This window comes from Sinocyclocheilus grahami, unplaced genomic scaffold, assembly GCF_001515645.1.
Source record: "Sinocyclocheilus grahami isolate Dianchi unplaced genomic scaffold, SAMN03320097.WGS_v1.1 scaffold58.1, whole genome shotgun sequence".
Classification (NCBI taxonomy): domain Eukaryota; kingdom Metazoa; phylum Chordata; class Actinopteri; order Cypriniformes; family Cyprinidae; genus Sinocyclocheilus; species Sinocyclocheilus grahami.
In genome coordinates this window covers 1055768-1078880 of record NW_015505237.1, presented here as the reverse complement: position 1 = coordinate 1078880, position 23113 = coordinate 1055768, and the positions used below count along the sequence as shown (strand labels likewise).

The following is a 23113-nucleotide window of genomic DNA, read 5'->3' as shown; positions in this document are numbered from 1 at the left end:
CTTATGCATTGTGTTGTACAATATTAAAAAAAAAAAGTAGATTTTCCAGATATCATCCTTCGGAAACAAAACATAGTGGTATGGGGGGCTTATATATGATGTTACGAATGTATGGCTGTCAGTAATGTTGAAAAGCATGGAAGTTAAAAACAGTCAAAACAAGGTAAATCTATAAATATCTTTAATGCATATTTATTTTTAAAACTGTGTAGTAATTCTGTTCACTCCTCCCTTAACGTAAACAGCTACTAAAGTATTTGTGTATGTATATTTTTTACATCAATTTTAGAGGGACCATCAGTCAATACTCTTACCTGTTTGCTGGTTTAAAAAGAAATGCAGCATTTAGCTAACAAAGTGCTTTAATCTAATGAAAAGTAAATACGTAAATGTGTATATGTTCAGCTATAGTCAGCATACTGTGTATATGTTCAGCTATAGTCAGCATACTGCAAAATTCATAAAGGTAACAGATGGTTCTGTACATGTATAATTACACATTTGCTGAAAGCAAATTCTGAAAGTTGATTGCAGTAGCACTAAAACTTTTTAAACTGTTAGTAGAATTTCATTAAAATCTAGTAATCAATCTGTGTGCTTGGGATAATTGAATGTAAAAAAAAAACACTTTGGACTTTTTTGCGCCAAGCAGTGATTACTACCACTAGTGACCACTAGATGTCAGTTCAGTCTTGCAGTCATTAGCTTTTTTTAAGTCCACAATAAACTAAAAGGACTTTTCCCAGAGCAGACGAACTCATTTAGAAAAATACTTGAAAGCTGTAATAAAGCTATTGTATAAAACCGATTGGGGAAAAGCTTTTTGCATACATTTATTTGAAGGCCATTTCTTTTTAAGACAGCTGTGGTATCCATGGATCCTTGAACAAGATCTATCTTGGGCTTTCATGACTTGCTTTGTCCTCTTGTTTTTCCCATACTGTGACTAAACAGTCCAATCAAAACTCAACTCGTGTGTCCTGACTCTTCAACATGCAGTCTCTGTACTTCCTGAAAAAGAAATATAATTATAATGATCGTTTGCATGGTTCTGTCTGTGTTTCATGCACGAGCTAAAATAACCAGTGAATGCTTCCTTACTTGCTTGCTTCTGGTTTCCTAATGATTGTGCTCGCTGACCAGCAGGATGCACTTGATCACTTTCCCCATTAACTTCAACCCTTGTTATTTTTTTATTTGTCAAGATCTCAGTCTTATCCGGTGTTGCATTCTCTGTCTTGTTGGGAGGATTTGTTCCATGCACTGGTTTCTTAGCAACAGGTGGCGGCACCTTAATTGGCCTTTTTGTTCCATTTGTAACCATTGTCTTGGCTTGGTCAGAAACCTGCATTATCTCAGCTGCAAGACTTTGTTTGAGGCTTGCTTGGACCTCAGGAGAAGTAGGCGTTTCAATGACAACTTTCTTTGTGCTTTTTGAGAAGATAAAGCTGGCTGTAGATGCAGGGGACTTGTGTAAGTCACAGCCATCTGGTGTTTTAGGGGATGGCACAGGTGAACTAGCACTACTGTTTGAGGAAAAGTGTAGATTGAGCATTGCAGGTACTCCGCTGGAGGACATTGCAGCAGTCTTCATACGTATGGCCTCTTGAAGACGCTTGGATGGGACTGTGGCTGGAGCAGGAGATGATTTAGCAGGTGAGTTGGACTTCAAGGTCAAGGATTTGCGAATAGGCTTTTGTGGCGTTGCTTGACTAGTAATACTGTGATCCTCATTTGTTGTGGCCTCAGTGCTTGGTTTGGTATCATTGTTAACTTGATCTTCACCTACATTTACAGATCTTAGTCGAACCATCTGAAGCAAGGAAGGTGTGACAAGGGGAATGTTGGCATCCTCCTTTGGAATAAGTGTGCTTTTGTGACGACAAAGCAGGTCTTTGCTCCGGCTGTCTTTGTTTACGAGGCTCAGTTGCCTTCGAAAGTTAACAGTGGATTGGTCTTCCACTGGAAGTGGAGGTGCAAGCGGCACGTTAGTGGAATCTGCTTGGGTATCAAGTGATGTTTGCTCTGATGAATCTTGTGCTGACAAAGTTGGCATTTCCTCCCTTTGTACAAGTTCATCTGGTAAAAGAGAGGGCATTTTAGTAGGAGCTACAGTTTCCATGCCATCTTTGTCCACAGAGAAGTGTGATACATTGTTACAAGGCTTATCTTCTTGCCTGTCCTCCATATCATTTTGTACAGTTCTTGCTGGCAGAATGGTCTGTATTTTGGAGTCTTGGTCTGGACTGCTAGCCATATCTGAGGCATTAGATGACCTCAATTCTATATTGTCTTGCTGTTCACAGGACTCTTCGTGGCAATTGGCAGATACCTCCAAAAGGGGTTCATGGATGAACGAGGGAGGTGGTGGGGGGAAGTCAAGCTCATCTTGTTCCTCAAACATCAAGTCAGTTGATTCTTCCATTGGTGGCGGTGGTGGAGGCCAAGAAGACTCCAGAAGAGTCACCTGTTCCTCTGTTTCTTGCTTCTGTTCCCCTTCATCAGATGGTGGTATTGACCCTGAGGAGGCTGATGTCTTTTTAGTAGGCGGTGGTGGAGGGTGGTGTTCTGGAGGTGGAGAAGGAGGAGGAGAAATGCCATTGACTTCAGGTACTTCTATGCCGAGAGTTTGCAATTGTTTATGATTGAGAATGTCCTTAACAATGCAGTTTCCTTTGTTCTCCTCTCTGTTTTCGTCATTCCTTCGGGTGCATGTTGTGCTCACAATTTCAGGACTTGTTTTGACTTTACAGTTTGTTTGTGACAGCATACTTTGATCAATTTTGATAGTTGGTACCTTCGTTGTTGGGAGTATTTGGCTTCCTTTTTCCTTTTGATCCTCTACAGTTCTCTGATCTTGTGTATGAACGCTCTGGTTGACCTCTGTAGGGATTTTTGTACTTTCTAGTTCATTTAGCACATTGTGTAATGTTGAGCTTTCATTATGCCTCAAATCTGGAGGTTCTGCCATCATTTGTTCGTGCACGTGTGATGACATGAACTCTTTTTGTTCTTTTACAGCTTCTTCTTTGTTCTCCAGTTTGGTACCTGACTTCATTTCTTCTGTTGTCTGTATCTTTGGGATCATTTGTTCAGTGATTTGTATGGCATTTGTGTTTTGCTTTTTACCTATTAATGACTCTTTTTGCTGTTTTTGAAGCTGATGTAACCTATGGGGGTTTGGACCTGGGCCACATAATAGTTCAAGTGTGCGTTTATTGTGAATCCAAGTTTCAGGGGGTGGGGGAGATGGGGCTTTTACCTTGGGTGGAGGGGGAATGTTGAACAGTTCCCTTTGGGGAATAGTTGGGTGTGTCAGTGTCACCTTGTTCTTCACTGTTGTAACAGTTGGGGAGCACTTTAATGGCTCTGATGGAGTGGTGTTGGTTTGAATGTCATGATGTGCCATGTCTGATGTGACTGAAGATAGAGATGTCATTGATGAAGAGACTGAAACCACCAGCGAGGTCCGTGCACCTGTTCTCTCAGGCTTTGAAGGCTTAACTCTTCTCTTTCCAGGTGAGGAGGGACTGACCTCTTTAGGGGAATGCGTAGGTGTCCCACTTTGGCTTGAGTATCCACTCGAAGGAGACAAAGTCCTATCAAATTTGTTTTCACCAGATTCTTCTCCAGTTTTCTGTGGGGATGAGTTATCTGATCTGACATGACTACTAGTAAAAGCTTGATCAGGACTAAGTGGGGTGCATTCTCTTGATGAGTTGAGCACTGAAGAATGGACAGAACTCTTCTCATTATTGGTGGACTGCTGGTCTTTTGGACCACTAAGATCTCTACCTGTTTGCACATCATCTGGTGCCATATTTTTGAGACTTTTTATGTCTACCAGTTCCCTCGATCTCCACTTAAGTTTTTCATGGTGCAGGGAATAGGTTCTCTGAGGTGGTGCTGGTGGCAATTTTGTCTTCATTATAGAGAGACTACGAGAGAATGAATGGCTGTTTCTGACATTTTCCCCTGCTTCACCCATCTCCCTGTGGTCCAGTCTGTGATTTGTACTGTTAGAGCTTTTATAACTGTTTGAGCTTGTAACACTTGCGTCCTTTGGGATTAAATCGTAAACTTCTTTGGTGCTGTCAGCAACAAATGTTGGTAGACACTTTGCTTTTGAAGAGATTGTGGAGGAGTTGGAGACGATCGTCTCAGATGATTGGGAATGGCTCCTGTTGGGGCTAGCGGTAGTTGGATCTTGATTTGTGTCACCTCCAGATCGTGAAGAAGCTGGACTAGCTGATGCTAAACTACTCTTGCTAACTGTACTTGTACTGCGCCGGCTGTGATCATGATTAATTTCAATGATGTCTATTGCAGCAGGCAGAATTGCGTTTGGAATAATCTTAGATAAATAAGTTGCCTGTGGCGAAATAGACATAACAGGACCTTGAGGCTCATGCAGTAAAGAGTAAGTGGTCATCCCTGGCACAGCAAGAGACTTTGGCCTCTGTGTAGGGCATGCTCCTATCCCAAGCTTTCTGTTTAACTCATCTTGGTAGACAGAATGGATGTGGTTTATTAGAAACTCCTCATCTCTTGGTGTCTGAAGAACCTCAATGTTCTGCAGGTGTACACGAGCCCCTTCATGATTTACTGAAGAAAGCTCTCCATCAATTGTTCGGATGACCACTCTGCCACAGGAATCATCTTCACTGTCATGTTCTCCGTTTGGACGCTGCTGCAGTATAGGTCCTCTTGCCATATCTTTAATAGAAATAAAACAATGTAATGTCATTCTTCTGTTTTAGGCATAACAGTTTGTGTAATCTCATATATCTGTCATTGTCATTTTAGTTGCCGTTTTAAGGTATGTCATGCTAAAAAAACTGTTTTCTTAATATTTGAAAATAACAGTTTTACATGCCCAGTTCTCTTTGGACTTGTTGTGGTATGCCCATTATAGTTGTTCTTCTACTTCTCCTCTTGGTCTTTTCCAGTCGTTTAACTGGGTTCAAGGGTTTAAATGTGGAACCTAAAGGGAGTGGTACAACATACAGAGATTGAAAACAAAGAAAAAAATTGTATCATGCGGTTTTCTTCAGTTTCTTTGTTTCTTCAGGTTTTGTTTTGTTATTCCAAATGAAATCTCAAGTCATACTCGGAGTGATGGCTTCACTACATTAAAGGCATAGTTCACCCAAAAATTCTGTCATTAATTATTGATGTCACATGGACTATTTTAACGATGTCCTTGCTGCCTTTCTGGGTCTTGAACATGGTAGTTCCCTTGTTGTCTATGCAGGGTCAGAAAGCTCTTGGATTTAATCAAAAATGTCTTAATTTGTGTTCCGAAGGTGAACAAAGGTCTTACAGGTTTGGTACGACATGAGGGTGAGTGATTAATGACAGAATTAAAATGTTTTGGTAAACAGACAAGCTTTTTGTTTAATCTTAACTGATATAATTTTGATTGATATCACATTTTCTCAGAACCTATCACAGGACAGATCATAACGTTTTTTGACCAAATGTATGACTTTGTGTTTGCATTGCTTCACTACAATGCAGATTATAAGGGTGGCAAACGAGTGCACTGTTAAACCTGAAAACACTTTAGAGGGAAAAAAATAAAAGAGGTAGTATGTGCCACTAAGCATGGTTTATTTCTAGACCTTCTTAGTAAGTCAGCATTGTATACCTTGGCTTGTAAGCACTGGATGCGAGGAGACTGCTGAGACAGTTGACACTGAAATGACGGAGTGTCCAGCAGTGCTGTCAGTCTCAAGTGATTCATCTCTTTCTTTTGAGCTTGTATCTTCCTCTGGCTGTGGAGAAATGGAGGTCATCAGTAAATTGTAATTGATCCATTAAAGGTTCAGTTTATGCATATACGTTTACATTATAAAGAGTTAAGTGATTGAATGAATAGGATACAAGATAGTGCCTTGAAGTTGACAAAAATAGAAAATAAAAACCTCTTAGGGGTAACTCCCTTAAAATTACAACTTAAGTTTATCCTCAGGGGTTTGTTGGAACCAGGCCATAAACATTTAAGTAATTAAAGTTTTATGACTCTGTTTTAATGATTTTATTTGTTAGATACAGTTAAAAGTTCAAGACCAGACCTAGGAGATGGAACCGGTCAAAACTGCCAAAATATTTGATTTGTTTAAACTGAGCAGCTTTTCATGCTAATCTAATTTTATGTTGGAATAAACTATTGTCTGACAAACCAAGAAAAAAAAGGAGTTTTAATACTTTAAAAAAGCAGAATGGGATCCTAAGGTATTACCATATTTGTGGAAACTGCCATGGATATTGATATATAATCTTTGGAGGCTTACCACAGTCTGATCATCCTGAAAGTCCACTCCATTTTTGTTCTCTGCATGGAAGAAAGACTGAGTGAGGTGCATCAGTTAGAAGGCCAGACTGTGAGAAGTGCATTAAGGTTGTCATAGACCAGTGATTTGTGTAACAAAAGATGGGCATAAGGCTCACCCTCCTGTTGTAGTATCTTCAGTCCTTCCTGGGCCTCAGTATGCAGGTCTTCCAGGTACTGTGGTCTGCTTCCCTCTATGAACACATTCTCCTGGTAGTGCTGGGAGGCCGTGTAGTGTACAGTCAGCTTTCTTGGCTCATTCTGTTTTTGGTCTGCTAAAAATAGAGGGAAGGGGAAAGGTATTGTTATTCTCGTAAAAAATGGATGTAGTCATTCTCCCAAACATGCAGAATGAGATTATCAAATCGCAGCCGGTTTTCAAGGAGAATTTAAGAAAAGTTTCTTCCAAATCAAATTAAAATAGTGATGCATAAGCAAGACATCTTTGCTAAAGGCACAAAAAGGCCAACATTTGCAAATTTCCCCTTTCAATTTTTTTCATTTCCTTGAGAAATTTGAAATATGACTGACTGAAGATTTCCACACACCCATTTTGTGAATGAAGTGCAGTCAAAGCTCAGAAATCTGGCTGTCAAGTGCTCCAACTATGCCCATTCTTTCTCTATCCAACAGCAACACCTGCTAAAGCTGGCAGCTAATTCTAGTCAGATTTTGATGGACGTTAGAGGCACATGTTGATTGTAGATTGCCAACATAGTAATAGACTTCACACTCATGCTGTGACAAGGTAATCTCTTCTGATCTTTAATTCCTTGAAATACCAGATTACCCTTTGCTTGCCTCTGTTTAACATATGGCAGCACAAGAGCCTCTGCATTCACAGGAAGAACTTGTCTTGTCTTTCTTTAAATATGCAATCAGTTTCATTCTGAAATCACCCAGTCAAGTATTTGTTTATAACCAAGCTGAAGAGCTGATATAAATCCTCTAAACAAGGACAATGCACCTACATTTCAGTACACTCTAAAAAATGCTGGGTTAAATACGACCCAGTGCTGGGTAAAATAGGGACAAACCCAGCAATTGGGTTGTTTTGACCCAGCGGTTGGGTTCATGATACAGCACTTGTTCCTGTTAGCAGATTTTCTAGAAAATCCGATAAACTGGATTTCATTTTCAAATATCTATTATAGGCAAAATTAATCGTAAAACATGCAAGCATTGCAAACATAAAAGCACTATGAATTACCTTAGTGGCCTTCGTGTCTGACTTGCACTAAGACTCACTTTTAACTTTACAATAGGGAGAAACGGGACACTTGAGGGTGGCCTATCGTTAGACTGGGGCACTCTCAAAGGAACAGTGAGAAGCCTCATACTCGTACCCCTATCATCTTCCTTACGTACCTCCTGAGTGCCTTAAACTACTGGCCATGAGATAACAACAGTTTTGATGCTTCTGAAAGGCATTGCAAAATGGAGTTAATGAGTGTTTTATGACGGGGACTTTCCCTTAACAGAGATCTTCTCCTCAGTCTCTTAGCCATTTATGCAGATTTCTAACTCTTCACTCAGTATCAACTTTTAAGCTTCTTGTATAGTACACCCCATAGGGGGTGTCAGGTGTCCTGGCACTGACTACAGGAATTGTGGTACAACAGAAAGTCAAAACACACACGGTAGGCAAATGCACTGTATGAGTCCTTTTTGCAAATTATTCAAGTTAAAGGAATGTTCCATGTTAAATACAACTCGGTTCGTAAAAACATTAACAGTGTACTTTATACTCCAATATACAGCAAATATTACAACGCTATCTCCCTGCCAATTCGTACATATTTTTCGAGGTGGCAAATTCGTACGAATTCGTAAGACCTCACTCATACAATTTTCTGTAATGGTTAAGTTTAGGGGCGGGGTTGGGTGTGGTCCTTCGTACGAATTCCTACAAATTTGCCACCACGTAAAATACATAACATTTTTCACAAATTCGTTCAAATTAGCCACCTTGTCAAATATTTGTTGTGAGATCGGGTTGAATGTTCACCAATTCAACAACAGACTTCCATTTTTAAGTGGATTTCAGTCAACACATTTTATGGGTTTGATTTTAAAATTGAGACAAGTTTTTATGAAGCTTATCTTGTATTTAACCTGAAACATTCCGTTACTTTGGTTCATTTTAAGAGTACTAGATGAAAACGAACATTTACAAACAATGTACCCTAGTATAAAGGTATACTGTTAAAATGAAATTAAGTGTGCATGCTAAGGATTGAACTGAACGTGGCTCCTGACCTTGTTACCTCAGGTATGAAAAGCCAAAGTGACAGCAATGGTAATGGACTTGAAACCTTATTTTCTTTTCACTAAAAATAATGATCTCTTATCTGTTTGGACACATTAGTATAGAGTCTGTAAATTCATTATGACCATTTCATTGCACATTCTCAAAGTCCCAACATTTTAAGCAAAGAGAAGCCACCAGTTAAATATACAGGTACACGGAGAACTTTTAATAAATACAACTGAGAGTAGCCAATATCTTTACAACATCTGTTAACACCAGTACTCCAGTCTAGAAAAATTAACTAGAATAATCAAAACTCACAATGGAGAGAAAATATATAAAAACTTCACAATTCTTAAGAACCAGCAGAAATATTTATGTTTGAAGGTGAATAATCACCTATAAATTCATGAATCTACTCACCCTTCTTCTTGAAGATTGACAACAGAGAAAGAACGTTTTTACTAATGAAGACCACCATGTCTATCGTGAGATAACAGCCCAGGCAGAGAGCATTGTAGTTTGAAAGCGTCTTTTATTTGAATGATAAGAGAGAAACTCTTTCACCAAGCAGCATCATGACTAACTCTCCACTTCTTTGGCTGCAGACTAACTGATGTCAACTAGCTGTCTCCCGTGAAGGATAATCAGGTCAGACACAATGAGATCTTCTGTGTGCCACCAATCCTCCAGCTGCCCTGATCTTTCCCACCCCTCTTCATCTCCCCGCCCCGGCTTTTGTCAGCATCTTACTGAGTGGTGTCCCCAAAAGTGTTGGCTGGTTTCATTGTGGACTGAATTTGGGATTCGCCTTGACAAGGGAGCCTGGCTAATCTGCCACCCTTAAAATCTGATTGGAAACATGCCACACTCAGATTTAAGCATCTGCTCCATGATTTGACCCATAGTAAACATCATAAATGGTAAAAGGAATAGACTTTTTGATATACATATAGGCAGGGACTGTGTCTAGAATCGCCAATAGTATTGGTGTGTTACATGAACTAATGAGCAAAGCTGATGATCCCTGTGATTCAAATGGCAAAGGCCTTGTGTTTTAGCAGGTATGATGATCATTATTTGAACTTTGTTTACCCAAAACTGAAATTTCTGCTGCTCATTTTCAAAATTTGGTTACTCAAACTGTTCTAACCTGTAAAGCACTAAAGGAGATGTTCTGAAGAAAGTTCATGCTGCTTTTCTCTATACAATGAAAGTATAGTAAAGCTCCAAAAAGATGGTGAAAAACATAAAAATATCCATGACTCGTGCACTATTTTGCAAGACTTTTGAAGCCATGTGATAGCATTCTGATATTTGGAACTTCCATTTTATGGAAAAGAACTGTGTTCTCAGATTGTTTGTATATTTGTCTTATGAACATAGTTTATTTATCATGGTGTTCTAACTACATATCTTGGAAATGATTTATTAGTTTCTTAAAAACACAATGCAAAGAGAGGTTTCATTACAGCTTTAAGTATCAGAGAAGAGATAAGCAAGAACAGCAGATGTCAGAAACCATTTTAATTTATTATTTCAGGTTTAGGGTAACATAGCTACTACTTGGTATGTTTCGTATACCTCTGCAGGGGTTGCAGCAGTGCTTTATCATTAAACCATTTATCAGACGTCCCATGTCTGCACTCGCTTCACAGTCACTGGTTTTGGCACTGAATAGAGACTCAAGTGGAGTTGGCTTGGAATTATGGGCGTTACTTCAAGCTGAGATAGAAAGGTCACTATTTCGGTTGGCAAACTTCCCATTCTTAGCTTTGAACAGAGATTCACAACATCTGCATGTATGAATCATATCTCAACTCTTTGAGATGTTTGAGAGGTTCGCTATTATGTTCCTAAGCAATTGATAATTTTTTTTTCATCTTTTTTCTTTTTTCAGTCTGTCATTCAGATTGCACTCAGTCTACCAACTGCCTGTTGTTTAAATCCAGAAATCCCATTAATATTTATCAGGAGAGCCAAAAGACACCATCTGGCACATGGCGTGAGATGAGGGTTGATGCATGCCTTTAAACCACCACCAGACCCTTGAGTTTCCCTTTACACTGAAGCTTTTGTATTCCTATGCACAGGAAACAAATGATACATAGGCCATTTAATGGTAAATTACAGAAGCATAACCTAAACAATCAGTTGACTTGGTTATTAGCTACTAGGTTTACATAAGCAAAATTAATTTTTTAGTTTTATTTGCTAAAGCAAATAATTTTTTTAAGTTTAAGTTTTTATTTTACAAAATTTATATTTAATTTGATTTAATATTTATATTATATTTTTATTGATCTTTAGTTTTTTTTTTTTTTATAAAGAGTCCACCAGGTGGTGGTACAGGATGTCTCTGTTGTCTGTTGCAATGTCTGATAGATCTGATTCACTAATGAACATCTCCTAAAGTTTCCAAAACATGCCCAGATCCACTTCGTGCAGAATAGTAGAACTGACAGAGGCGAGAGTTGAAACTGACAAACCAAAATGTATTCAGACACCTTCAACATCTCTCACATTATATCAGTTTATTCGCTATAGTTTAGAAAATGGTAATAAAATATGACAAGAACTGTATGAGAAGAACAAATTCATCTTGACAATATCATATCATTTTAATAGAAAGGTATGTAATGGATTACAATCAACCAAAAAAATATTCAGCTGTTAAATTTAAGTGCACAATTATATAATACCAATTTAGTTCAACCAATTACCAAGCAATGCTTAATTTTGTTCAGTCTGTGGTGTAAAAAGTTCACATTAGCAATTAACGAAAATACACTTAAGCAAAACATGGTCAGGTCAAAGTGTCTGAATATTTTTTATTCCAAATTTTACTGGTATAGTCCACTGTATGAAGAATTTTTGGGTATGTCACTGTTCACTTTATTTTGCTATCCTCACTTACATTTATGAAGTATAGTGTCCTGCACCCATTAGTAAAAAAATAAAAAAATAAATATGGTGTCTGAATAATTTTTGGTTTGACTATCTATATCTATATCTATATCTATATCTATATCTATATCTATATTAAAATACAATTACAATTTTGTTGCATTTAGTCCATGCTGTAAGCTTTGAATCTATCTATATGCTAGTGCAATATATTTACATTCTTTCGTCATTGTGCTTTCTACCCATAAACATGTTCCATTTACATGTACTTATTCTTATCAATCTCACCTTTTTTTAATTTTTTTTTTTACTTAGCATGGCTTTTAATGTGTTTGCTTATTAAGACTGGTTTCTCCAGAGTTGAGAGACTATTTGTCAGTTTTTTGTGTTTGTTAGAAGAGTGTGACCCTGAGAAAAGTCTTTCTCTCTCTTTATCACATCTGATCATTCATAATGACAACATCTCCAGGCAACAAGCCATTTCGACCAAAACAATGTCAATTACATAGATTATACTGCACAGATCATTGTGTGGGTCTCACATGATGTATTTTTATTCATTCAGAACTTCAGAAAACATTCTCATAACATGATTTTTATGAAGTGATTTCAATATCCCTGCCAGGGATTTAATCTAGGATCTAAGAGTTGGGAATACTGTGCAATGCAGCCTGTGGTCAAAACTTCCAAGCGTTTCTAAGAAAGGCAAAGAAAGACATAGAAAGTAACCAAAAACATGTAAATATTATAGTGAATATCCTTCCACTGTGGTTAAATCAAACACATGGCGGATATAAGAATTCTGAAAGGGATTTGAGTTCAGTGGTATTTTTATTCTTTAACACCACAGAAGGCTGTTGTGGACAGCGAGGAGAGCCGTCCAAGCCTCAAAGCTCAAGCTCTGTGAGCTACTCATATTCACATAAACTTTCTAACATAGTCTGTGTGCCCTCTGATTTTCAATGCATTTAAATGCTTTTATTATGGCCTAAATGTATAAGTTGCAATGCTATTTTTGTCCAAAAATGTAACAGCGCATAATTAAACCGAGTTATGTGAAAGTATATCCTCATGCCATCCATGCACGTTATATATTCTGAAAAGTCACATTCTCGACATTCTAAGAACTGGTCCCCAATCTTAAGTGTGACCGGCTATTTATTGAATAGAAATTTCAATGATTGTTCTAAATGCTGTCTAGCATACATCAAATTGCACTATTGTTAAGTTTCATCACATGAAACTCCATCCAGACCAAAATATTTTCCCATTAAAACTGTCAGCAATTTGAACAATATCCTTTTTTTAAAGTTAGCAAAATGGAAAACTGTCAGGAATTGGAAAACTATGTAGTTGCCTTTTAGGATTGTTCTGATGTGAGGTTGATATGGAGGATATTTGCTACATTAGTTCACTAAATACACTGTGAAAATGTTATCAGCATTCCATTTGTCAGTTATCATCCATTCCTTTCCTAAAACAAGGCAAACTCTGTTCACTGAAGTCTTTAATAATACTAAATGAAACATTGATTAACAAAATGTTTTTAGTTTTATCCTAAGATAAAATTCTACTTTCATATAACTAAGCTTTTGTTTTTGGTGAAATTAAGTTGTAATAAGCCAAAAATAATAAGCTTAAATAAAAGGCCTACATCTAAAGAAAATATATTGACTTGTATGACTTGTTTGCATGTTTTTGTCTTTGGGGGAAAAATGTTTTCAATTAATATCAAATCAAAATTGAACCAAACCAAGGCAGCAATTATATTGTGGATGGTCACTGTATTGTTTGCAATTTTGTGTCAATAAAAAGTTATAAAAATGTTATGTCCAAAAGTTCTGGAACATTCAAAACATCCATTTGTATGTAAGTGAGTAAGCAAGTAAGTAAGTAAATAAATAAACGTTTTAACAATTAAAACTGAAAAAAAGAAGAAAGTTTTTCTTGGTTGTGAACATTTAATAAATGTCCTATTCTATTACATTACTGCAACATTATGTCTTTAACTCTGAGTGAACCTTTGCAGAAAGTCCTACTGGATTTCAATATGACACAATGATACATGCAAACTAACATTCACCATAGATACATCATATTTGTTGAGCAAACGAATGCAATGAGTGTTATCTTCTCTAAGACGCCTGAAAAATCTGTAGCCACTGTAGCAGCACTGACAGGTGTATTATCACAAGACAGGTCTATACTATTCAGTTCCTGCTTTCCGCAGCAGTCTGCTGACCCTCGCCCAGTCCCACTTGAGCTGCAGCCTGGTTGACTGGGATGAGCGATCTGTCAGAGTTATGTCCAGTGTTAATCATCATTCACGTGACCATGGAGAGAGATCTAACATATTGGATTTCTCACCATGAGCCCAGATTCCCCAGTGCATGACTTGATGCAGCTCAGGCACTGATGGGATGAGAACTCATTCTCCATAATCCAACGTCCATCTATCAATCTCTAACATCACTAATGGCTCACGGACCTTGAGAGTCTTCGGTTGAATAGTTTGCTGCACACAAGGTGGAGCTCAGCTACAAGAACACTTATTTTCCTCTAGATATTTAAACCGCTATAGACCGTTGGACACACGTTTGCAGCACCGCCACCACAGGGGACGACCCCTCTGTTGTGTATTCTGCCCAGTCACGCGTGAGGAGAGAGACTGGTATGCTGGAATGCATTCAGATTCAGCTCTTCTGAATAAACGGCTCGATTAATGAGTAAAGCTATGCATAAAGGCAATCCAAGGAAGAGGCTATAGACCGTTGGACACACGTTTGCAGCACCGCCACCACAGGGGACGACCCCTTGTTGTGTATTCTGCCCAGTCACGCGTGAGGAGAGAGACTGGTATGCTGGAATGCATTCAGATTCAGCTCTTCTGAATAAACGGCTCGATTAATGAGTAAAGCTATGCATAAAGGCAATCCAAGGAAGAGTGTATAACAGCCGCTCAATACAGCATAGCATTCAAACCTTTGTTCCACAGTCAGTCCTCGTTTTTACAGTTTTATAGTTTTTGTCTTTTGACAAACATATTATATTTTGTTATATATAACATTTTGTGTGGTCACATTCATTAATGTTAGTCAGTTCTGCTTATAATAATTCTCATTTCAACTGACTGATTAACTACCATAGTATGATATATATAGTTGCGCAGCACAGGTGGTGGAGAAATAATTTATGCAAATTGTTTGATTTGAGATCTACAAGATGCTGATGTAACAAACATGGCACTGATGACTACTTTACTTGTTATTTGGCTTTAGGGTTGTGCCAATAGTCTATAGTATTGTGTATCGATGACAATCAAAGATAACACCTGTGGCTGATACCTTTGATGATATCAAGATTATTATTGTAATTATTATTATTATTAGGCTAGTATTATTATCTAATTAATATTAGGGCTTATTTGTCCCATCATATTTCTTTTTATGTGTTTTACACTATTGCGCTATAACCAATCACACAGGATTCTGTTCAGACTGAAACACCTGAGTTTTGTTGTTCAGTGCATTTTGCTGTTATACTGTATATTCAAATGGAATTAACAATACAGCATGATTTTTTTAGTCCACATGTCATACTAACAGGAATCTATGCTTCTAACCACAGGTCGAGAGCTGTAGTTCCAACCATCTATGTTTCCAGTGCTATTTGTGAATGTTCATTTGAAGTATGGTTTCAGGAAAGAGCGAATCATTGAACTATGCTGGTAACAATGGTATTTGCGAACATAGTTGGCTAATGATGCTTTTGGGAAACGCACTGCTGATTGAGCGCAATCTGAATGAATTTCGATTGGGCTGGAAAGGAGTTTGTAGACCTGAAAAAAATAAGCATCTAAACGCTTCAATCAGACTACTTTCTTAATCAGACTGAAAAATACCTTGCGCACATGCGCATATTTATATACATTTCATGGCAAACAAACGTGTATTTGTATCTGTAAATATTAAATTTCCTTCACTGATGAACTGGTCAGTGAAGGAGATCAAGTATTTACAGAATCCACTTTATTTTTAATGAAAGAACAGACTCTGGCATTTTCAACTTGAATATGTAAGGCTTCAAGTGTCATTTTCTTTCAGTTATTATACAAAATCTGTCCACTATGCTCCCAGTGGGCAGTTGATGTTGAAAAGACATCAAATTGGCATCTAAACTGAGGTCAAAAAACAGGTCAAATATGCAAACCCAACTGACGTCAAAAACTTGACATGATGTTGATTTGATGTAAATTGAACGTTAAACATATGGCCTTCATATACTGTACATTAAACCAATTTCAGTGTGGGATTAAGTTCTTATTTTCACCCAATTACCAACTGCCATCCAAACTGAATTTAAAATTATGTTACAGCATCTTGATCAAGTCTTGACTAAAATTTGACATCAAAATGATATCAAGGTGCCTGCTGGACTGCGTTATATGACAATCTAGTATAATCATGAACAGATTGGTTGGCAGCACCAATATTTTAACCATTTACTGCACTTTGTTATTTTTCTAGTAATTTACCTATAGCAGCTAATTATGTTCAAAGAAGATAATGTTCATGTCTCAAATGTTCAAAGAGCATAGGTTTCTTCCATTTTGCAAAATAGGTGGATATGTTTTCATTAAAATCGTCTAGTTTATTGCCATAATACCCATTATCTTTTTATCTTTCTTGTTGTCTTTATTATCATTGACAATCAACAAAACAAAAAAAAGGAATCTGTTAACAAGCATCTTCTTACATTTTTATTGGCAAAAAGTTTATGGAAAACAAAATAGTTACGAAGAATTTTCACAACATGTTGAGAAAGGAGACGTCTTAGTATTCTGACATAATCCAAATGACATTACTGCTAATAGGCTAATTTCCTCTTTCCATTTTCTCTACAGAGATATTTTGATGTAGGAGTCTTTGCGTCACATGAAAAGTGAGGTGCCGAAGTGAGTTACGAAGCAAGTCAGATTGGTGAAATGTTCCACTTGACAAAGATGAAAGGGATGTGTTTGACAGGAGATTTGTTCATCTCTGTAAACAGCAGCTCTTTTTGACTTACACTTTTGGTTTCATTTTCTGTCAGGGGTCTTAGTGCTGACATTCCCCTGTGATTTTAAATGACAGAGAACTGACTGTCTTAAAGCCACTCAGACACCCAAAGTCTGAAGTCACAGAAGTGCGCTGATACTGATGAACATTAGTACCAAACCTTCAGTCAAAGACTTCCTGTGTTGTGTGCTTTGGAAAATGAGAGGTTGCACAAAACAGAAAGTCTGAAAACGTAATAACAGAGCCGTGATTGCAGGGAATTTGAGGAAAACAAGCGGTAAATGATAGACTTGTGACGGGTTTACAGCATTTTCCATTTCAATAACACTCTCAAACCTTCCTAGACATTGAAACAACTCACTGAAACACAGGAAGAAACACCTGGATCTCTTTCCCTCCCATAATGACAAAAGCACAAAATCTCTCAGAATTCTCACACAACAGAAATCACCAAAAGTATGATGGTACTACCATGGTTTGTTGGACACATGTAGGCATTATAAATGACTGATTTTTTATTTCTATAGGTTTTTATTTTACAATATCACCATTTTAATATCTATAAAATCAACATTTTAATTTTAATATACATTTTTAGGTTACACTTTACTTGAAGGGGTGTGCATAAGACTGACATGACACCTTCATAATCATGACATTTTTTATAAAAAGTTGTAATTTATTTATTTATTTGTGATGCAGGTATTACTATATATTAATAAAACAATTTTTTTTAGTGTATGTTAAAATGATACTTCCACGGTTTGCTGAACAGTGTTATTTTACTATCACTAATATAAATTATTATTATTATTATATCACATTTTTACATTTCTATTATTATTTTACATTTTTAGTTAAATAGTTTAGGTTTTGTAGATTTTCTTTTATTTTAGATAATATTTATTTTATTTCAAGCAACTAATTTTATGTTTGTATGTATGTATGTATTTATTATTTTATTTGTTGTTGTCGTTGTTGTTTTAGTTTTAGTAATTTTAGCTAGTTTAGTTATAATAATAACTCTGTTACCACGATAGTATAAGAGAATATCTTGAAGTACTTTATATCATATATATAGTAATCATCCAGTACTATTACCATCTGATACCATGGTACCATCACAGTACTTTTTTTTTTGTCCGTATCACATAATCGATCAGTATGGGTTTTTCCAGTAACAGATCATATTTTTTTCTTTTAATTCCCCAATACAGAATTTGTTATACACATATACATACTGAAATACATTTTAGATAAAGTTTCTATACATTCCACATTAAATCGCCATACTTATCAAATATAATCTAAATACAGTGGGTACGGAAAGTATTCAGACCCCCTTCAATTTTTCACTCTTTGTTATATTGCAGCCATTTGCTAAAATCATTTAAGTTAATTTTTTTTCCTCATTAATGTACAAGCACTGCCACACAATTTATTATGAGTCAGATCTAAGCCGGGCAATAACAAACTCTTTATGAATTGCAAATTGCAGAATTTCCCATCTTTTCCTACCTGTTTTGAATTTATCCACATGTCTAAAGTGCCAGATGGACTTTACTCTGCTAGTGCGGTGACTGCTGGTAAGGTTAGCCTGGGTTTTCTTCTTGCTGTTGGAGTTCCCCATGGCTTTGATCTCAGACCCCACCAGCTCTAGACTCCCCAAACCCACTGGACTGCCACATATGGACCCTTGCTTCCCCGCTCTCTCTTCCTCCTCCTCCCAGTGTCTGTATATTCCTGTTCCCGCTCAGAGCTCCAGCTGCCGCAGCAGGGACAGAGATGTCCCGCTCTCTGCTGTGCGTGTGTGTGAGAGAGTGACCCTCCCTCCTCGCCTCTGTTGTTCAGACTACACCGCTCTCAGCGATGATCAGTCACAGCTCACTCCAGCCACTTGGAATGTGAGAAAGGAGGGGTATGTGCTTGCTTCAGCCACTCATGCTTGTATACTCACACAAACACACATTAAAGCACTCACACTACAGTAATGGATGCAGATTAACTATCAGGATTCACATATTTGAGTATATCCTGTATTGTCTCTCTTTCCTCTTTGTCTGTTTTATAGATCTCGCCTTAGGCAGTTCATACCTCTGTTTGCACGGATGCCTGCTTTTATTTCCTTTGCCTTTATCCACTAAATCCCAGTGACTCCATCCACAAAATGTTTTCCTAAATCTTAGGTGGGTGAATCTTATGAAAGCTGTTAAGAATTGTCCAAAGAAAAACTGCAAAAGAAGCTTATTTTTTAGGAACATGGCCTCAGTAGCCTAAAGACAAAATGGGATTGTTAAATATTTGCAGTTATAGTTTGTTTATTTATTTATAGATTTATGGAGGCCTGTTTCTGCCATTGAATAAAACAATAAAAAAGGTAATTGTGACATTTCATCTCACAAGTTAGACTTGTTTCTTGCAATTATGAGTTTATATCTCACAATTCTAACTTTTTTCAGGATTGCACACCCGGATTGCGAACTCACAATTTTCTTGTTTTTCCTCCACAAAATAAATAATAAAAAAGGGTAATTGCAACTTTTTAAACTCAGAATTGCAAGATTATATTTTATATATTCAGACTTTATATCTGTAGTGAATTTAGCTCAACGACAGGAAATATGAATAATTAACCATAACTAGTTATAATTAACTATTCATATTTTAGATCCGCTGTAGATATTTAGCTGACCACTCAGGGTCAACTCAGAAATCACAGAATTGTGAGGGGGGGAGACTTTTTTTTTTTTAAATCTATGGAAACAAGATTCCATAGTATAGTATAGTATAGTATAGTATAGTATAGTATAGTGGAGAGCTTTAGCTATTTAAATAGTATTATATGTTACCTGTATTCACTCTACTGTATATCTCATAGTAGTATTTGTTGCACTAATTTAATTTAATTATTGTAATTTATTTAATTACCTTATTATATAAATTAGATTGTTTTATATTTCACTGATGTAATAAAAGTTTGGAGAATGTGCTTAACTATATGTACAGGTGCATCTCGAAAAAATTGTTTTTTTTACTTATTTCAAAAAGTGAAACTTTCATATGTTCTACATTCATTATGTAAAGTAAAACATTTCAAAAAAAATTTTGTTTTAATTTTGATTTTGAATTAGAGCTTACAGCTCATGTAAGTAAAAAAATCCAGTATCTCAAAATACTAGAATATTTCCTAACTAAGATCAATAAAAAAAAAAGGATTTGCAAAACAGAAAAGTTCAAGTTCTTTAAAGTATGTTCATATATGCACTCAATACTTGGTTGGGGCTACTTTAGCACAAATGACAGCATCAGTGAGGTGTGGCATGGAAGCGATCAGCCTGAGGCACTATTGAGCCTTCAGCTCGTCTGTATTGTTGGATCGACTGTTTCTCATCTTTCTCTTGAAGATATCCCATAGATTCCATATGGGGTTCAGGTCAGGCATGTTGGCTGGCCAATCAAGCACAGTAATATCATGGTCAGCAAACCACTTGGAAGTGGTTTTGGCACTGTGGGCAGGTGCTAAATCCTGCTGGAAAAGGAAATCAGCATCTCCATAAAGCTTGTCAGCAGATGGAGGCATAAAGTGCTCCAAAATCTCCTGGTAGATGACTGCATTGACTTTGGACTTGATAAAACACAATGGACAAACACCAGCAGACGTCACGGCACCCAAATCATAACTGACTTCAGAAACTTCACACTGGACTTCAAGCAGCTTGGATTCTGTGCCTCTCTTCCTCCAGACTCCAGACCTTGATTTGCAAATTAAATGCAAAATTTACTTTTATCTGAATAGAGGACTTTGGACCACTGAGCAACAGTCCAGTTCTTTTTCTCTTTTGTCCATGTAAGATGCTTCTGACATTGTTTCTGTTTCAGAAGTGGCTTGGTAGCCCTTTTCCTGAAGAGGTCTGAGCATGGTGACTCTTGCTCCAGCTTCAGTCCACTCCTTGTGAAGCTCTCCCAAGTGTTTGAATCTGCTTTGCTTGACAGTATTCTCAAGTTTGCTGTCATCCCTGTTGCTTGTGCACCTTTTCCTACCCAATTTCTTCCTTCCAGTCAACTTTGCATTTAATATGCTTTGATACAGCACTCTGTGAACAGCCACCCCTTTCAGTAATGACCTTCTGTGTCTTACCCTCTTTGTGGAGGGTGTCAGTGATTGTCTTCTGGACCATTGCCAAGTCAGCAGTCTTCCCCATTATTGTGGTTTCAAAAAACAAGAGATATCCGGAATTTATACTGTAGGGATGGTCATTTAATGAAACTCAAATATAAATATTCTAATATTTTGAGATACTGGATTTTTGACTTTGAGATGTAAGCTCTAATCATCAAAATTAAAACAAAACAAAAAAACTTTTGAAATGTTTTACTTTACATGTAATGAATCTAGAATATATGAAAGTTTCACATTTTGAAACAAGTTACCAAAATAAAAAAAAATTCTAATTTTTTGAGATGCACCTGTATATATATATATATAACGGGTATATAACGGGGATAACGTGTCATCTTGTTAATGCTATAAATTAATTACAACAATAAAAGAAAATTTCATGAAAAGCAATATCACATTAGACCACAGAATTTCCAAAATGACATTTCCCTTACATTCAACTTCCAAAAGTGCATTCATCAAATTTACTCATTTTTTGTTTGTTTGTTGATCACAAAGTACAAAGTAGATGAGGACAACTAGGATGTCGGGTGTATTCAAAGCACCACCATTACTTTTTACAATGCGTGGAATGGTGTGCTGTGATTGGTTGAGCGGATGTATCGCATTCTGCAGAGAAGGGAGACTGGTGTTTTTTGTGGTTTGGAAAGATATTAGGGAGAAAACATGACAGAATAACATGGCGGATATCACATTTTGCGTAAAATGAAAAATTTACTTTTCAATTTGACCAGATACAATACTGATTTTGGCGGGAACCAAACTCTTCATATATACACTGTAAAAAATACAATTAACAAAATGTTGGAAGGGCAAAAATATTTAAGTTGAGCTCATTTTATTGCTTGGGCTTAGTTGAGAGGACATACTGTATATATTAAGTCTATACAAATATATTTAAAAATAAATTGAATGAACGGTTATTTTCAAATCCAGTCAACAATTAGCTATGCTAATGTTGACTAAACTAATAAAAACTAATCCAGCCAACAGTGAGATCATTCCGCACTTGCACGAGCCTGAGTGACTTCGCGGGAGAAACAGTGCCATCTTGTCAAGTTCACAAGTCAGGTAAGTGCCGCACAATAAATGTTATTTTTTTGACAAAATTTATCAACAAAAACATACAGCATATCCGATGTTTTTGAGTGGATATTTAGAAGTGGTGTGTCCGAGGAAAAATTATATTAGGCTATGTTAAATGTATGTCAAGTTCACGCGTCAGGTAAGTGGAACTGAATTTGTACTTAGACTGAATTGGTTAATACTTGTATAATAAAAAAAGTGTAAATGTATTATTTAAAACGTATGTATTTATACACAAACGTACAACATATATAAAAACATCGAATAAGTGTTGTATGAATATGTCTGAAGGAAATGATCTGTTTAAGTGAAGGGAACGTGGTCTTTTATCTCGTTTAATCCATAAAACACAAAATGTCAAAAGCCGTGTTACTATAATGAATTTTAGGTTTAATTTTGGCGTGTTGAATGATATTTTTGTGTTTCCGTGACGTTAAAAGATATGAAGAGATTGCGCGGTCTCTCACTCTACTTGTCCGCAGCGATGCGTGTTGCATTAGTGCAGTCTGACTAATGTCATATAGCCTATAACACGCTCTCACACGTTTATTATTTTAACATTTTGGGAGGAGTAAAATTTGCTTGTTTATTTGACACTCAAAAGCCGGCAGCCAGAGACGTGCAGTTTATGAATTGCAATGTTTTCAAAGACAATGTTTTCACCTAAAAATTTCCTTTAGTGTTCAATTGAAAAAAAAAGTTAACTACATCTTGGATGGCTTGAGTGTGAGTCAGGTAACAGCAAATTTTCCTTTTTGGGTGAACTATCCCTTTAAGCCTGCATGTTTAGTCTGTATGACAAATGTTATAAATGCAGATTGTTATTAAATAAAGGCTATTATGTGTTGTAATGTTGTGTGTGTTTTAGTGATTGATTGACATCAGGTAATAATTTTCTTAAACTCAATATAAAATATAATAACTAGTTCCACAGCAATTTCTTAGGATGCCCAAATAATCAATCTTAGTTGAGGTAACATATGAAACACATGGAGTGAATGGTTAAATTTTAATTGACACAATTTGCTGTTTTCTAAATGTTTGACCAATTAAATAATTTTAGTTGAATGGACTATAAAACTATTTCAGTAAAGGTTGAGCCAACTAAAAAAGAACAATTCAGGCAACACTTTGAAGACAGAAATTGACTGAACATAACATTGCTGTGGAACTTGTTACTAAATAATAATTAGTTGAAACGGCTTGAAATTTTTTTACAGTATAATGTTTTTTTTTTTAAATATATATATATATATATATATATATATATATATATATATATATATATATATATATAT

At 36.5% G+C, this 23113-nt stretch overlaps 1 protein-coding gene across 2 annotated transcripts; it reads right to left on the bottom strand.

Moving 5' to 3' along the window:
• Positions 1-146: 146 nt before the first annotated feature.
• Positions 147-18842, bottom strand: LOC107584271 (uncharacterized protein KIAA1522 homolog). Of its 2 annotated transcripts, none has more exons than XM_016270825.1 (7): positions 18068-18842; positions 6454-6609; positions 6297-6337; positions 5651-5777; positions 4877-4984; positions 1102-4716; positions 147-1011 (listed from the first exon to the last, which is right to left on the bottom strand). In XM_016270825.1, exons 1-7 carry the CDS (start codon positions 18177-18179, stop codon positions 989-991), a joined length of 4182 nt encoding a protein of 1393 aa, XP_016126311.1. In that variant the 5' UTR covers positions 18180-18842; the 3' UTR covers positions 147-988. The 2 variants fall into 2 exon arrangements, with proteins under 2 accessions (XP_016126311.1, XP_016126312.1); XM_016270826.1 differs by lacking the exon at positions 18068-18842 and adding an exon at positions 9009-9158.
• Positions 18843-23113: the final 4271 nt, after the last annotated feature.